Source organism: Phaethon aethereus (assembly GCF_964289735.1).
Source record: "Phaethon aethereus genome assembly, chromosome: 11".
NCBI classification, from domain to species: Eukaryota; Metazoa; Chordata; class Aves; order Phaethontiformes; family Phaethontidae; genus Phaethon; species Phaethon aethereus.
The window spans coordinates 639,577-655,866 of record NC_138587.1 but is presented as its reverse complement, the minus strand read 5'-3'; the positions used below and the strand labels follow the sequence as shown (position 1 = coordinate 655,866).

At 58.0% G+C, this 16,290-nt stretch overlaps 1 protein-coding gene across 1 annotated transcript in view; it reads right to left on the bottom strand.

Annotated features, from left to right (window-relative positions):
* Positions 1 to 14,861, bottom strand: part of PLXND1 (plexin D1) — a gene marked incomplete at both ends in the record, with an annotated part of 83,144 nt that extends 68,283 nt beyond the window's left edge. The window contains one exon of the mRNA XM_082004476.1: positions 13,530 to 14,861. Coding sequence (XP_081860602.1) covers positions 13,530 to 14,861 — 1,332 coding nt within the window. The remainder of the gene's footprint in view (positions 1 to 13,529) is intronic.
* Between the last annotated feature and the right edge of the window lie 1,429 nt (positions 14,862 to 16,290).

Sequence of the window (16,290 nt, the reverse complement as noted above, 5' to 3'; positions counted from 1 at the left end):
GCAAGGGCAGGCATTATCACGGAGCTCCTCTAACTTCCCACCATATTTTTTAGGCAATGGGAGGCAAATCAACGTGCACTCTTGACCAGTGGAGGCACTCAGGCTGAGAACCTCTGATAAAATGAATCTTGCTGAATTTTTCTGGAGAATCATCCACACTAAGCAATCATCAACCCCACAGCAGACATCCTTTAAAAAAAAAAAAAAAAAAGGCTTAAAATGAGATTTGCACCCTGTTTTCACCGTTTACTTAAACCACAAGTTTCTTGAGTGAGGAAGCGACAGTTGTGCTGTGTTTTGCACTTTTGCACAGAGTGAGCCCTGGCCCATGGGGTAACGGGCTCTCCAAACACCCGTCTGTCTGCGCTCAGCGGCAACCCAGACCACATCCCGGACCACATCCCGCCCATGGGAGCCAGGGGCCACGGCTCCACCACGCCAGCGGCTTTTCCAGCCCGACGGCATCGAGAGACAGCGGGGGGCAGAGTCCCGGGGGGTAAATCAGCACTGCCCAGCCGGTGCCGGCGGGGCCGCTGGCACCCACGGGACCTGCCCAGATGCTCCCCTGGAGCGTGCATGAGAGACGCTCGGCAGCAGCCCTGGGGACCTCTCCTGTGGACCTCCACACTGGTTCATGCCCTGGGGAGACCACAGCAGTCCACGTGCAGCCCCGTGCACCTCGGCACCGCACAGGCGGCAGCTGGGATGACTATCGCCTCTGGCGCCAAATCGGGAAAGTTAAGCGTCTTGCTGAAGAGGAGTGATTGCTAATGAAAAACTACCATCCCATTCCGTCTGTCAAAGCCCCACGAAGCACTGCTCCACGGCCAAACGCGCCTCCGCCGCCGCACAGCCAGCGGCACCAGCAGCGGAGCCGCATCGGCCGGGCGGAGAGAAAAGCAACCGTGTCAGTGCACCCGCTCCTCCCTCCACCGCAAACAAATGTCACCCCCGTGCCGAAAAGTGTTCCTTCGGCCTCTGCAGAGAGAGCTCCTGATGCCTGGCAGTTTTTCAGGCTCTTCATTTTTTTTTTTTTTAAGCATTTCATTTGAAGCATAAAGCTTCATTTTTATTTTAGAGGAAAGTTGTTTTCCACCTGTCTTATAAAACTCGTTCTTCCCTCTCCGTACTCTCGACTCCAACCCTCTTCTTTCCTGCCAGCTCCTGACATTCACTCTCAGCATCTTCACTCGGGACATTCACCTGATTGAAACAACCAAGGAATTCAGGCTTGTGTCCCTCATGAAGTGAGCTGAGCAAACTGGGAGGGAAGCCCAGCAAGCAGAGAAGCGATGGCCGCTGGGGAAGGCAGGGCACAGCAAGCGCTCTGCAGACAAGTGGTTCTCCTGGGACTCTTTGTCTCCTTAGACCCATTCTGTGCTGCACAAGAATTACTCGGGAACCTGCACAATGGGAGGCACAGGACGCCTGGCAGCCGCGGGTGCCCGTGCCACCCGTCCTGCCCTTCACTGATTTCTGGGTTTTCAGCAACAGCCGAGCTGCTCGCCCGTTACGAGGCGACGGGCTCGGCAGACCACGTGCCTGAAGCCGGACTCGGGGCCAGAGCTGACCCAACAGGCTGAGCCCACCAGCCCCCCAAAAGCAAACGAGAAACTGTTTTCAGTGAGCACGCAGAGATGCAGACCTCCAGCCAGTTCAAGGTAACGCCTGGGTCAGGCCAAACCGCTGCATCCAAGCGGCAGCGGCCACGTTCACCTCCGCTGCAGCCACAGACCTCAAACCAGCCGCAGTGAGGGGGGCTGAAACGCCGAAGATGCTCTCGGCGCCGTGTCTCATCTCGGAGGGTGAAACTCCAGGCTCTGGCTGCCGTTCCAGCAGCGGCAGCCCCGGGCAGACCTCACGACGCCTGCTCGGCGGCTGCCCGCGAGAACCCGTCTCGGGGGGAATACGCAGCCGACAGACCGGGACGGGGACGGGGAATAGTGGGGCTGTAGGCAAAGCCGGCTGGTCTGTGACGATGAGGCCAAAGCCCAACATCAGCTCCAACAAACAGGCTTCCTGTGGCCATCCGTCTTCTGCTGCGTCACTTCAGGTGCGGAAGGAACGGGCGAGGGCTGTCTCTAACGGGAGCCTTCCTCGGGGTGTTAGGGAGGATGTAAGAGCTCTGAGGAGTCCCCGGAGGGGACCGGGCGCCTGCCGCGAGGCAGCGTGATTACCCCCTCCGTCTCCTCCGCACCTCGTCCCGCAGAACGGGCCAGGCTCACGGCCGGCCGTCGCTCTGTAAGCCCCAGCCCTGCCGTGCTGACCCCGAGGCTGAACTACTGGTACAGAAAGCCGAGGGCAATGTTGACAGGAGCCTGGCAGGACCTGCTCTGCACAGACCTCCCCCGAACACCTTCCCCCGGCCCGGGTCCCCCTTCCTTGCTCCACACCAGCCGGGGTCCGGCGCACGCTGGCGCTTCGCCCTGCAGCGCGCTGAAGCAGCACGTGCGGCTGCACGGGGAACTGCTCAAAGCAGAGGCATAGAAGAAAGTAGCAGTCTTTTAACCGAAATTGCACATCCTTCATGCTGCCAGGAAGACTGGTCAAGCTTATTATGTTAGCCTTCATCCTGCATTAAATACAATACTTCAGATTATACAGTCAAATCCCCCAGGAATGGGCAGGCAAAGGGATTAACGAACAACAGGCTCCAAAGGGGCTGTCATAGTCAAAATAGCATGCATTTAAGCAGCAAGAGTTTGAACGTCCTTTAAATTCACCCCCATTGGAAACGCGGCTCCTCTGTCCCACTCTCCAGGGACAAGGAGCGGAGCGGATCAGCCGAGCACGCCTCGTCCCAAGGACGCTCGCGCTGCTCTGAAAGCCAAACTAATGCATCCCCCTTGAAACTGTTTGGAATAAGACGCCTGATTTATTCAGGCTGTATTTTCTTAGCTGCTCTTTCCACCACTCAAGCTGTGTTTCTCATTTATGTTGAGCTTTGGCTTCAGTAACCAATCTCAAACTATTCAAACTCCTTCCCACAGGGAGGAGTCCTGGGTGAACTGTGCGTTTGGCTCCTCGATCTTAGGGGTTATTTTTTTATTATTGCTACTACTAACACTTAGCACTTTACAAGCTCAAAGCACTCTGATGGCATATCTGCGCGATTCTAGGCTGAAAAAAAGCATCCATTAAAGTAACAACTTCTTACCTAACACAACCGGTCTTTTGCATGTGTCAGTTCAAATCTGCTTCATTTAGCAATAGTTTATAGTAAATGTTTTCCTGTATTTTCCTCATTAGTTCTGCTGAATCAATTAAGCTCTGAGATAATGAGCAGAACTCTACTCTTCTTTCATACGTCCTCAGCAAAACCTGCCTCTGAGCAGCCGCGCAGCCCCACGCCGCCGTGCCGCCGAGGCGTCCTCCACGGGTACCACTGTGCGCATCGCCTGCTCAGCAGCCTGGGCACCAGAGCCCGGAAACAAAACAACGCCGCTTGGTCCCGGCACCCAGCCTGCTGCGGTAGCGTGGCGTGGAAAGGTTTAAGAAAGCCTTTTTGCTCGTTAACTGAGCACTCCAAATGCAGAAGCAACCAAGGCATAAAGACGTGGTCTAAGGCAGACGCGCTGCTTCCCAACCTCACAGGCGTACCCTTCCTCCACTCTAACACACGAGGTAGAGACCTCTGCCCTCATTTTGGGGACTGAGAAAATCCAAGTAAACGGGTTAAATGGATGGTTATGGAAAGTGTGAAGGATGAAGGTGCGAGCGCAGGCTCCCCCGACCCGCAGCCAGCCCTCAGACTCGCACACACAGCCTCCTCTCGCAGACGGCACCTCTACAAAGCAAGAGACGTTCTCCAGGCATCTCTCTGAAAGCGCTGTGCGTGTTGACTTGCCAGGATTGCATCTCTACAGCTTCGGTAGGGTCCTCCCTCCCCACCCTGTCTCCCCAGTCAGGAAATTACTATCAGCAGAATAATTTAAAAACTTGTTAAAAATCAGTGGTCCTACTGGATTCAGCAACTGACCACTGCTCTTATTTGGTTAAAATATGGAAGCCTTTCCTTCTCTCTACCATTTTATATTTTGTCTTCAAGATTTGTAGAAATTGATGTTTCCAAAGCTGTTTGCAAAGATCCACTGAGCTTTGCAGTTTGCCGTGATACCAAATCTCAGCAAAAAATGACACTTCAGTTAGGAAATCCCAGGGACATTGCAATCTCAGCTCCTTCCCAAAGATTTAAACCTTTCTTCAGCAGCTTATTTGACAGTGGCCAAGTAGCCTTTCTGCAGGTAGGGAGCCCCAGCGTGCCAAGGCGGCCGGCATGCCGGCCGGAGCGCTCTCCTGGCAGGGGGAATCCCAGGAGGGATACACAGGAACACCCATCCCAGCCTTCCGCCGTTTGGCTCACCCCAGGGACACGCACAATTCAAACCAAACGAAGAAGTGCGGGGAAGAAATCATCCGTATCAGTTGCTCTCCAGATGCGGATGTCAGTCCTCTAAAGCAGAGATTTAGCCACAATTTCCTTCTCATTTAATGACCTGCCACACTGATTGCCGAAAGCCTGACCTGAGTCCACTCCCTGCACGAGGCGGTTCCCAGACTTGGGTCCACAGCTCCCCGAGGAACCACACGCAACAGCACACCAGTCCTGGTGCCTTTGCACCACTTGCAGTTAACATCTGGATCTACGAGACTTACAACAAAGACTCACAAGTCGAACAACTTTGGAAACTGCTATTTATATTACATTAAGAAGCCCTCATCTTTCACAACTCCCTTTCTTCGTCGAGAGCTATCATTATACTGTAAACTTTCCCCAACTCTTCCTAAAAAGATCACTCTCCACCAGCCGTTTCCTAGAACATGCCAGGTTTTCAATGGCCCCTTTCAATTAGGCGATCCATCAGAGATGGCTTTTGGCCACTAGCAGCTCACAACACATTGAATGTTGGCAGTGGTCAGCAGAGGGTGGGATGAACATCTAATAGCCGAAGGGTTTTTGCTCCAGAAGGGAACAGTATGAAGCAGCATAATACTTTAAACAGAGATGAGACAGAAATGGGAAGACAAGTTCCAAATTTCCTTCAAATAATAGAGGTATGTGTTTGCAAAATCCAGACTTTCAGGCAATTTCGCTTCTGGGTTAGAATCGAAAGATTTGTATTCCAGTGCCACTTACAACACATAAGCTACAGAAATCTTGTCAGACCAACGACCCTCCAATGGTTTGGGCCCGAAAAATGGGCAGCCTTGTTCCAGCAGCTGGTCCCACCTGGCCAGACCCTTGTTGCCCAGTATCCGCTGCCTCCCACTCTCTGCGCCGCGGGCACAGCGGCCGGCGCAGCTGTGGTGGCTGCAGATCCGAATGCAAGCCTGCAGCTTTGCTGAGGCCTGAGACTTGAACTGGGGTTCGTGCCCTGGACTCGAGCAGCCCCACCACGAGCCCCGAGCTCCCTCCGGGTCCTACAGCTCCGGCAGCTACTGCTCACCCGTGCAGCGTCACCCTCAGGGGCACGGCAGCAAACCTGGGGGCTGTGACTCTGGCCATGCCGCCTTCAGAGGAGGGCACAGCAGGATGTGACACCCAGTATCGAAAAAAGCCTGAATAGCCAAGTTAACGCTTACCCTGTTGCCCACCTGAGAAACACCCCAAGCCAACACGCCTCTTGTCCCACCTCCGGCCCGCAAGGCTGCGCTTACCCGTAGGTCCCTTCCTCTGAAAAACACTGACCCTGAACTGGAGAGGAAGGTACAGAGGCTGGCAACAGCAGATCGGCGCTGGTCAGACCACGAGCCACCACCATGGCACCCCTGCTGCCGCAGGATGCCGCAGCCCCTGTGCCCCCCGTCCCTGGGGACGCCCCGGTCCCAACTCCCAGCACAGGTCTGCGTGAGCAGCCAGCATACGCTCCCCGCACTGGACAAGCCCTGCTGGCACTCAGCGGGTAATGAGGCGAAATCATCACGGGCTTGGATATCGGCCCCGCTCATCAGCGCACCACATCTAACAAAGGCTTATCCAGACGCTGTTTGATACGGGCCTTCTCGGGAGCGAGCCGTCCCACGCCCCCGCCGGCCTCGCTCCGCTGGAGCGGCGGCTGCCAGCAGAGCTGCTATCCAGATGTTAGAAATTAGTACTGCTTCTTCTGCTCAAAAACGTCAATAAATTCTACCGGCCTCTCGAAGCGGGAGATTGCCGTAGTCAGTCTGCCGCCTCCCCCGCTTGCTGCAAGGTGTTAAAGCGCAACTTGAAAACAAGGACTTGCGATCATTTCTTTACCAACCCAACAAAGAACAAAACAAGAAAGAGAAAAGCAAAGCAGATCCCTCCTGCAGACGCAGGGGTCGGCTCCCCCCGCCACGCCGCGCCCCTGCGTACGTGCGCTGGGGGTGGTGATGCGGTAGCGCTGCAGCACTCGGGACCCTCGCTCAAATCCCAACGCCGCCTCCCATCTACTCAACAACAAGGCATCGATCAGGCACCACCTTCTTCCCCGTGCGAAAAGAGGGCAGTAAGGCTTCCCGGCGCAGCCCGGTGCGCTGCACGGGAGGTCCGCAGCAGTAACAGATCTGCGAGCGCACGGGGCTGCAGCAGCGCCGCCGGCGCAGCCCGGTCGCTCCTCGCGCAAGGGGCGCAGCACGGGCGGTAACGCCTCTGGGCGCCAGCCACGTGCCTCTGGCCGCGGGGCTGTTTCTTCCTCTCCGTCAAGAACGCTGACCCCCGTCCATCGCCTCCCCGGTGCAAACGAGCAGTCACGCGGCTGCGCACGCTGTCCCTGCAGCCGGGGAGCCCCCGGCCGCAACGGGCGACCCCTCGCACGTGCCACGCACAAGCCTGAGCCGGGAGGCGCAGCCGCGCTGCTGTAGGTAGCGTGCGGTGGTGCTCAGGTGGTTGTAATTGATTGTTTCCAACTGCTGCTGGTTCTAGCTTGCCCCGTGTTTGCATTAAATTACCACAGCCAGGGGCTCAGACCTATTATGTTTCCAACAACTTGCTGGAAGAGGTCATCAGACGAGCGTATCGCAACGGTGCAGTTGCCTGCAAGTTTGAATAGACACTACTGGGATTTACAAGGCGTAGCGAGGTGTTTTTACAGCATCCCCAGGCACCCGTACACATCTCTAGGTGCCTTATTCACCCCTCCAGGTGCCCTCAGCCCCACTAATCTTCTCTCTTAATCACTATAAAAGAGACTTTGAAAAATCAGAAAGAGAAGGCAAATCTCTTCATTTCCACCCACTGAGACCCCACAGCCAAGCCAGCACCCATCAGCGCTCCCGGGGAGCAGGTTCACGTTCACTTGTGGGAGCCCAACGCCTGGCCTGGAACACGTCTGGGGCTACACAAACAAAAGTGGTTGAAAGAGTCAGAACAAAGGGACTGCTGCCCAGATACAATCACCACCTCCGTATGATCGTATGAGTAGCTCTCCAGAGTGCTCCAGTGCCCTCCCAGTCGTGATTTACCTTCCACTTGCAACACTGGACAGCCAAAATGATCATTTTCCTGTTTTCCACCTAAACCATTATTTAGTTACAGAAGATTTGATGAGCGCAATGGATCAAAGTCAGTCTGAGTGTCTAGCTCCCGAGAACCCTAAGGTCTGTGCAGCCAGCTGTGGTTACGGCCCTCCAGAAACCGGGGGGGGCAGCTCTGATCCCCCTCTGCAAAGGGACCCGGCGCCTGCCTCGCCCGGCGAGACAGCACCACCGGCTCAACGCTGCAGGAGCGGGCGGGCACTTTGCCACTCGCTCTTCTCTCGCCTAAAGCAGCACAACTTCTGGTTTCCAGGCACAGGAACTTCTGCCACTTCGACTGAATTTCCCTTTGCAATTTGGGACCTGTTTGAGCTTGAGATGCAAAGCAGGGGCGAGGCCCAGGGCCCCCCGGGAGGAGCGCTCCCACCACCCACCTTCAGCTCAGGGGCACCAAGCCGCTCCCCGGGAGACTCCCCTGCTCGGCACAAAGCGCCGGGGCCAAGGGGGCCCTGGGCAGCGGGAAAGCCCCCGGGCGCAGGCGGCCGGCGGAGCTGAGCCTGCCTTCCCAGGAAGGACGAGATTCACACGGCTCCTGCTCTCTGCTCCCAGCTGCCTGCGTGTGCCTTGACTGCAAGAATTCCACGTAAATTCCCAAGGAAACATATCCCATAGTTTGCCACGACTCACTAGTACCAGCTGGGAGACAGAGCAGGTACGCAGTACTTGGGCTGGGTCTGAGTCCAGCTTTGCAATGCCCGGCAAAGCTCAGGCTTGAACCTCTCGTCTGGCACATCCCGGCTCCTGTCGGCCCCTCCGTGGGCAGACCGGCCCCTCGCCGCCCCAGCCCTCAGACGGCTGCTTGGAGGGACACAGACTTCCCACTGCTTGTAGAACAACATCCAGAAGCAAAACGGATTATGGCAATACAACAGCGTGGTGCAGCTTTGCAGTAACTGGGCATTTGCACCTTCAGGTGCGTGCTAAGGAACGCCGAACACAACGCATTCTGCAAAAAAACAGAAATTAAGTCTGCTACAAGAACTCCTGTCTCATTTTTAATGTACAAATTAAGTGTAAATTCCCAGTTTCCTTTCTGTGGCTAATCCTCCAGATTTATGGGAGTAGATGTAAGGTTAGAGCACATTTATTTTCATGTTTGGAATTTCTAAATTAGTATAAACCAGCACTTCAAAGGAACTCAGCTCCTATAAAACCCAATCCCACTGAGATGCCACAGTGTATTTGGACAGTAAATAGATGCTTTTGTCATATTCCCACGTGTATATGAGGTTTTTTTCTTTGGGAACATTTTTCTTACTGGTTTCAAACCACATTTCCATGCCCAGGCATACATATATACTGAGACTGTTTATACAGTCTATGCAAGGAGTTCTTTTTATTTAACAACCCATTATAGTAAAGCTCACTGGTGGGTATCTCATCATTACACCACAAAACATTGTGCTCAATGAGCATGCAGGATCTGACACAAAGCCACAAGAGCCAGAAACTTGAGAATTAATCCTGAAATGCATCATTATCCCATGCCGCCATGCCTATGTTTTTCAGCACAGGAAACAAACCGGATTTTCAGCCTTTTTTGAGTTGCAGACCCCAAAACATTTCCCAGGAGAGATGCAGATCCCTGGCTAGCAAATCTAAGTCTAATGAATACAAGTCTGCTTTCCCTAGCTACCTCTCAGGGAGTTTTTAGAAGGAGAGCGCGGGGCTCGGCACAGAAACCACAGAAGACATGGAGTCCAGCCCAGCTGGGAGTGTGGGGTGGGGTAACCAGCTCAGCTTTTCCTCAAGCGTGCTTGTCCGCTGCACACTGCCTTTTATTTTGTGTTAAACTTGGGAGACCCAGCGCAGGAAGGTTTGTAGACATGCCTGGAAATCCATATTCAGTCGCCCTTCTGCTGCGGCCACGACCGGCAGAGCAGGGCTGGGACTGCCCGGTAGCCGTCCTCATCTCCCTGGCCAAAAAGGCAGCTGCCGGTTGGTGTGGCACAGAGGTGCCCGGTCTGTCCCTCCGCCCCAAATGCCAGCCCAAGAGATGGGGCAGTGGCAAGAGGATGCCATGGGGGCTTCTCTCCGCTGGGACGTGGCAGTGATGCAGCATGGCCGCCCACGCCGCAGGAGCGGCCGTACCTTTATTTTCAGTGGTGCCAAGGGGGAAGGTGCTGGGACACCCTGCCCGGCCGCTCCTCTCGGGCCACCGGGAAGCTGGGGACAGGGTCTTGCCTGGTCCGCTTTCGCACGGGCTCTGGCGTACCACAGCTGCGCCACGCTCCAGCCACACAGCCGGCGTGACCTTCAAACCTCCTGGGCCATGATCCTGCTGGGGCAGAATAGTTCAAATACGAACTAAACCCAAGTCCTCGGGATTTGATAAGCTCTGTCAATATGGTGCTGCAAATGACGTTAAAGACAGCCTGCTACGGAGAGCTCCTGGGGGCTCAGGTCCAAATTCCACCCGGGCTTCGAGTGGGCAAAACGCAGCAGTGACTCTGTGAGAGTATTTCATTTTAACCACATGCGTTACAAAGCCCAGTATTTGACACAAAATTCATTTATAATGAATATAAAGCTATTTATAAAGCTATTCCTGTTGACAGAAAGCAATCCTAGCGCTCACCCACTCATTCTCGGTGCAAGAACCCAATCAAACTAAATCCTAATACATCTTTCCCCTAAGCTGCGGCTGCGAATTCACCTCCTCAGTAGGTGACTTTTCAGCAGCACCCATCGAGAACAACCAACCAGTCTCGACTCCTGACCCAGACCATCCTCCTCTGCACACTTTCTCCCCGTCTCACAAAGCCGTTAAGCATGTGCTTAATTGCAAGTTGGCCCTTCCATCAAAGCGACAGGCCCGTTGGCAGGCCGAGCGGGGACACAGGCTAAGTGGCCACTCAGGCTCCCCTGCCAGCTGGAGGAGATGCGCTGTCCGCAGGTCCCCCTGTGCCACCCACCCTCCACAGCCCCCTGCGTGGCCGGTCCCACACAGTCACAGCAGGAGCCGAAGAAGCAGCTGCCACCACGCCGACCGCAACTGCTCCAGAGCGCTGCCCCGCGCAGGGACTCCCGTTCAACTTCTCGTCACGGTGCTGAGGGGTAACAAGCCTGGCCCCTCATCGGCAAGCGCTGCCACAGCGGTGCCACGGGGACAGCCGGGGACGGCCGGCCGGCATGCCGAGGGCCCGCTGCCGATAACCCATCACTGGCGGCCAAGTGCTGCAGCTCCCTGGCTGAGTCACAACCGAGTGCTGCAGGAGAGGAGCATTCAATTAGACAGAAGAGCACACAAGGGGGCAATGATTTTCCTTTCACACCACATTACGCCTAACAGCCCATGCTCCGTATTCGTAACAAGCAACTCCAGCCGAACACATGCTCGGAATGAATCAGGTCGTCATTAGGTTTTCATTTTTTCTTCCAGAAGGAGCTTAAAACCCAACCACCTAGTCCACAGGAAGAACTAATGAACCACAATTTTGATAATACCAGAGCACCTATCACTGATGCATAGGGAAAAGAAAACCTGAAAACCCACTAACGGGTGGAGAAGTGGAGCTCATAATGGGAAGGCAGCTAGATGCTGATCTGCTCTGCCGAACCAGCTGCTGCTTTAATACATTTTCCTGCTGCGTTCCCAGGACTGGGGCACAAAACGTATTAGAGTATTTCATTGTCTTGAAGGTGGAAATTGATGTTAGGTTTTTGCAGCACAAAGAAACACAATATTGCAACTCTTCTCTTGACGCTGCCACTCTGGGACTTGAAAACAAAAACAGCTTGTTAACTTGTTGGCAATTCTAATGATTAAGTCAATGGCAAAAAAAAAAAAAAAAAAGAAAGGCTCTCCTTCTGACTGGTAGGAAGGCTTCCCAGCAGGCTTGGTCAGCAGCTTTAGAGGAATATGCTTCAAATATACGGGAACATAGAAACATTAGGCGTGAACGAGTATTAACAGTATGCTTCATTTGTATCCTGCTGTACTTGACATCAAAGGATCTTAAAGCAGCTTTACAAATGAAATCTCACGCTACATGTGAGTTGGGTTTCTGAATAACAGCAATAACTATAGGAGTATGCGGCAAATCAGGAAACGGAGGCACTTCGGATTAGATGACTGGTTCAAGGACAGCGACACAGCAGCAGTGTCAGTCAGGACCAGAACCCGGTTTTCCCCATCAACCCTATATAACGACCAGCCATACTGCTGTCTCCATGTAAACAAACTTTTTCGCAGCCTCGTCTCATCACAGTGGTAAACATGGAGGGTTTCTACTGACTTCTATAGGACTGGAGAGGCTCGGTGATTTCTAGCTTGCTCCTCTGGACCTGACGTCCCTTATCGCTTACCCTTCAAGAACGCAGCCATCCTTCATGGACTGCCTTTGTGGCATCAACTGACAACATCCTCCTAGTCGCCTTCCTCGCCTACCCAGCGAGCCCTCAGAGCGGACTGCTACCAGGAGCACGCTTTACAGCGGAACAGCATTATGGGCCAGACCCAAAGACGGAGCGAAACTGCATTTCTAGGCTGAGTCTCCAGGCAGTAGGGAACTAGCTGTCTAAATACCTTTACCGGATATAGCACTTTGTATTTTAAATGTTAACAGACGGGTGTTAATCATGATTATTTTCCCTACTGAGCAAAAGTTAGAAAAAAAACGTATCCTCCCAACAGTCCTGGAGCACTGAGGAAGTTCAGGAGAAGCGGGTGTCTGTCTGCCACCGACTTCAGTTACCACTAAGTAGGCTGTTAATTCCCTAAGCACCCTCCCCAAGTCTCAGCCACAGTGCCTCCTCCTGACCCGCCTGGCGGAGACAGCTCAATCCTGCGAGGGGCTGAGGGGCTGATTCGCAAGGGTGCTGAGCTTCAACCACAGCCAACAAGAACTGCGGGTGCTTTCTCATCCTGTAAAGAGGATTCCTGACTCCCAGAGACTCCTCTAAGAGCCACAACCATGCCAAGGCTTCACGACTGGGCCCCCAGTGTTTAACGCACAGAGTCTTTGTGGAATTAACTCAAAAGCCAGGGCAACTACCAGATTTCCTGGCTGCCTGGCAGCTTGCACTTTGCCACCACGGAAAAACTATTCAACTTTGCTAGAGTAGGTCTATGAACCAGTGCATTAAGACTACATATTTTAACGCAGCGTGGAGATGCCACACTAAACACTGCGGTTACCATGGGAAACCTTTCTCTCTTTGCCACTGGCATTGCACAGGGAAGCCCAAGCCCAAACGCTGTATCTTGCCTTTGAAATCAAACAGATGTTTTTACGATCTTTGATGGAGCTGTTATGCACCCTTCCCAGAGGAAGGGAAAAATGCAGCGTTAAAGCAGCCCCTTTTTCTTTCTTTCTTTCTTTTTTCCCCAAGCATCGCCTATCTTTAGTCAAAGGGAAAACAGGCGTCTTTATCTGGCGTTAACATTTACGGGCGCCTGGTAACAAACCGTGACAAAGGCAAACTTTTACCCCGAATGCCGGGAAACGAGGCAGCCCGTGTGTGCCGGCCCCCGGCAGGGCTGCGCGGCCGCGGGACGGGACGAGGGAAGGACTGTGCTGGGCTGGCCAGGCTCGCCGCCGCCCCGGTCGCGCAAGGGCACCCACGGGGGAGCGGGGGCGGCGCGCCCGCCTGTCACCGCGGCTCACGGGGGACAGGAGCGTGGGAATACCGGCGTCCCTGACAGAGGGGGGGGGGTCTCCTCCCAGCGCGCGCGCACACACACACGGTCTCCGATCGGTACGAGCCGCGCCGCACGCCTGGCTGCCGAGGGAAGCACTGGGACCCAACCGGCTTTGCCGGTGTGACCCGGCGCGACACGGCTCCCGCGGGAGCGCCGACCGGCGCGAGGCGTGGGGCGAGCGGAGCGTGGGGAACGCGGGGCGAGCGGAGCGCGGGGAGCGTGGACCTTGCGGAGCGGGGCGCGGAGCGCACCGGCAGCGGCGGGACGGGACGCGACGCGGCCACTGCCTCCCGCCGGCCACCGGCTCCCCGCGCCCGGCCCGGGACGTCCCGTCCCTGCTTCCCGCCGCCCCGCCCGGGCGCCGGCAGGCGCCCGCTGCCGCCCGTACCTGTATGTTCCTCTTCTCGCAGGCCGGGCCGGTGCCCTGCACCACGCTGTCCAGCACGGTGACCATGCCGGCGCCCGGGCTGACGAAGCAGGAGTTGCGGGCAGCCCGGATCGTCTCCTCGATCTCAGCGAAGCGGAAGACGCAGAGCGCGGACTGCGGCCGCCCCCCGCCGCCGCCGGCCCCGGCCCGCTCGAAGACGCCGAAGAGCAGCTCCTCGGCGGGTGGCGGGGCCGGGGCGGGGGCGGCGGGGCTGCGCCAGGCCGCCCGCGCCGGGAAGACGGAGACGAGGCGGGTGAAGGCGTCGGCGGCGCCGCCGCAGCGCAGCCCCAGCTGGATGTAGGACTCGGTCAGCTTCTTGGTCTCGCCGCTGCCGTTGAGGGTGGCTTCGGCCGCCTCGCCCAGGCAGATGCGGGCCAGCAGGCTGTGCGAGGGGCTCTCCTTGTCCCCCGCGTTGGCCTCGCTGTTGAGCGCCAGGTAGGCGTAGGGGCGGCGGGCGGGCGGCGCGGCACCGCGCTGCAGGAAGGCGCGGACGAAGCTGAGCTTGTGCCGCGCCTTGGCGCCCTGCTTGATCTTGAAGATGTTGTCGTCGGAGGGGTTGATGTCGAAGGTGAAGAGCTTGGCTAGGTCGCCGCGGGCGTTGAGGGCGCGGATGGCGATCTCGGGCGTGTTCTCGAAGCGGTGGTCCTCCAGGCTGCGGTTGCGGGGGAAGAAGGGGCTGCCGAAGCCGGTGTAGGTAGCGGCCACCAGCAGCCGCGCCCCGCCGCCGCCGCCGCGGCGCAGCACCAGCCCCACAGTGGAGGCGTTGGGGTGGTTGGCCGCCACGTTCAGCATGCTGGGGAAGACGGTGACCGGGTCGCTGCCGCCGGGCGGGAAGCGCACGGCCACCGCCGAGATGTTGGCCATGCTGCGCAGCTGGCAGAGGCCCTGGTAGATGGAGCCGCAGACGACAAGGACGCCCTGCTCGGGGTCGGGCTGCAGGATCTTGTTGTAGTTGTTGGTGAGCACCTTGGGGTGCTCGCAGGAGGCCTGCGGCAGCTGCGGCGCGTGGCAGAGCGGGCTGTCCAGCACCGGCCCCACCGCCGCCTCCGCCTCCAGCGCCAGCTCGCCCCCCGACAGCTGGAAGAGGCGGTTGACGGCCGCCAGATAGACGCGGGAGCCGGGCCCGTCCAGGGCGAAGTTGTTGGTGGGGGTGGGCGAGAGGAACTTGCGCTGCACCTCCAGGCCGGCGGCGCGGCCGGGCAGCAGCAGGGGCAGCAGCAGCGACGGCAGCAGCGGCAGCAGCGCAGGGGGCCGCGGCTCAGCGCCCGCCGCCGGAGCCGGAGCCGGAGCCATCCCGCCGCCCGCGCCGCCGCGCCGCAGAGTGCACGGGCCGGCCGCCGCGCGGCGGGAGGGGCCGGGCCGCGGGGCCGCTTCCTGCGGAGGCAGCGCGCCCGCGCCGAGCGCCGCCCGCGGGAAGTGGCGGCCGCGGCGGGTGCGCGGCGCTGCGCGCGGGGGGCGGCGGGGCGCGCTCACGGCCGCGCCTCCCTCCCTCCTTCCGCCCGCCCCCGCCCCTTGCCGTTACCCGCGGGGTCTCGCCGCGGGCCCGTCACGGGAGTGTGCCGGGGGTACCGGCGCTCTCCCGCGCCGCCGGGCACCGGGCAGCACCGGGCGGGGCGGCGGCCTTCCGCCTCGGGAGCGGCTCCTCCGGGCTTTCCGCCTTTCTCGCCGCTGCCTCCTTCGCGTTTTCCAGCAGAACGGGCGGGGGGGGGCGGGGAGAAGCAGAAGCACTTTTCTCGGCCGCGGAGCGGCACGGCGAGCCGCAACAGACATCCCTCCGCAGCCGCCCCTGGCCCCGCCGCTCCCCGTGAGCCAGGCTCGGGGCAGGGCCGCGGGACCTCCGCGGTCGGGCTGGCCGGCCCCGGCGCAGGCAGCCCGTGGAGTGGGCAAATACGTCAAGTACCGGGGGGGGGGGTGTGTCCCGGCGTGTCTCTCACCTCCCCCGCAGCACGGACGCCGCGCCGGGGGCTGCCGGGCCCGTCCCGTCCAGGCGGCCGCGCTCGCTGCGGGCTGCGCGCTTAGGGGGAGCGGGGGTTTTGGGGGGGTCGGCGCAGCCCCGGGACACCGCCCGCCACGGCCTCGAGTCGCCCCCCCGCCCCGCTGCCGCCTCCCCGGGGGGCAGCTCCCCGGGGAACGGGGCGGGAGGCGAAGCGCGGGTCGCCGCTGGGCTCCACCCCCAAAGAAGCTTTGCCCGCACGCTTTGCCAAACGCCGAGTTCAAAATAGGACTGTGCATCTCCTCTGCCCTCCAACGGGCTCTTTTTAAATTGTGGGGAAAAGAAAGACACAGAGAAAGAAGCGATGATATTCCCAAATTCCACCCACTGGAATTCACAGCAGGGGGGAGAGCCCCGAGATAGTGCAGCCTCTGATCCACCCTCCCTTACCGGCGTGGGAACACTCTACCTGCGTGGGTGAAGGTGTCGATTCCCACCTGCTGCAGTTCTCCCCTCATCACAGAGGGGCACGCGCTTCGAGACCAAGGAGCACTACCGGGTGAGACTCCACGGAGAAAGCCAGGATCTATCCTGGGACGGGACACTGTCTGGGGCCACGCTCTCTGCAGCAGGTGCTTTGCCCACATAGCTCATGTCCCTGCCGTCCCTGAGTGGTTGCCCAGACCAGCACTCGCCTCCTGCCACACCATTGCAACACAGGGCACAGCCATAGTCTCAGAGCACACCCAGGAGACAACCGGCTCCTTGGGCAGCACATCCAGGTTCCCG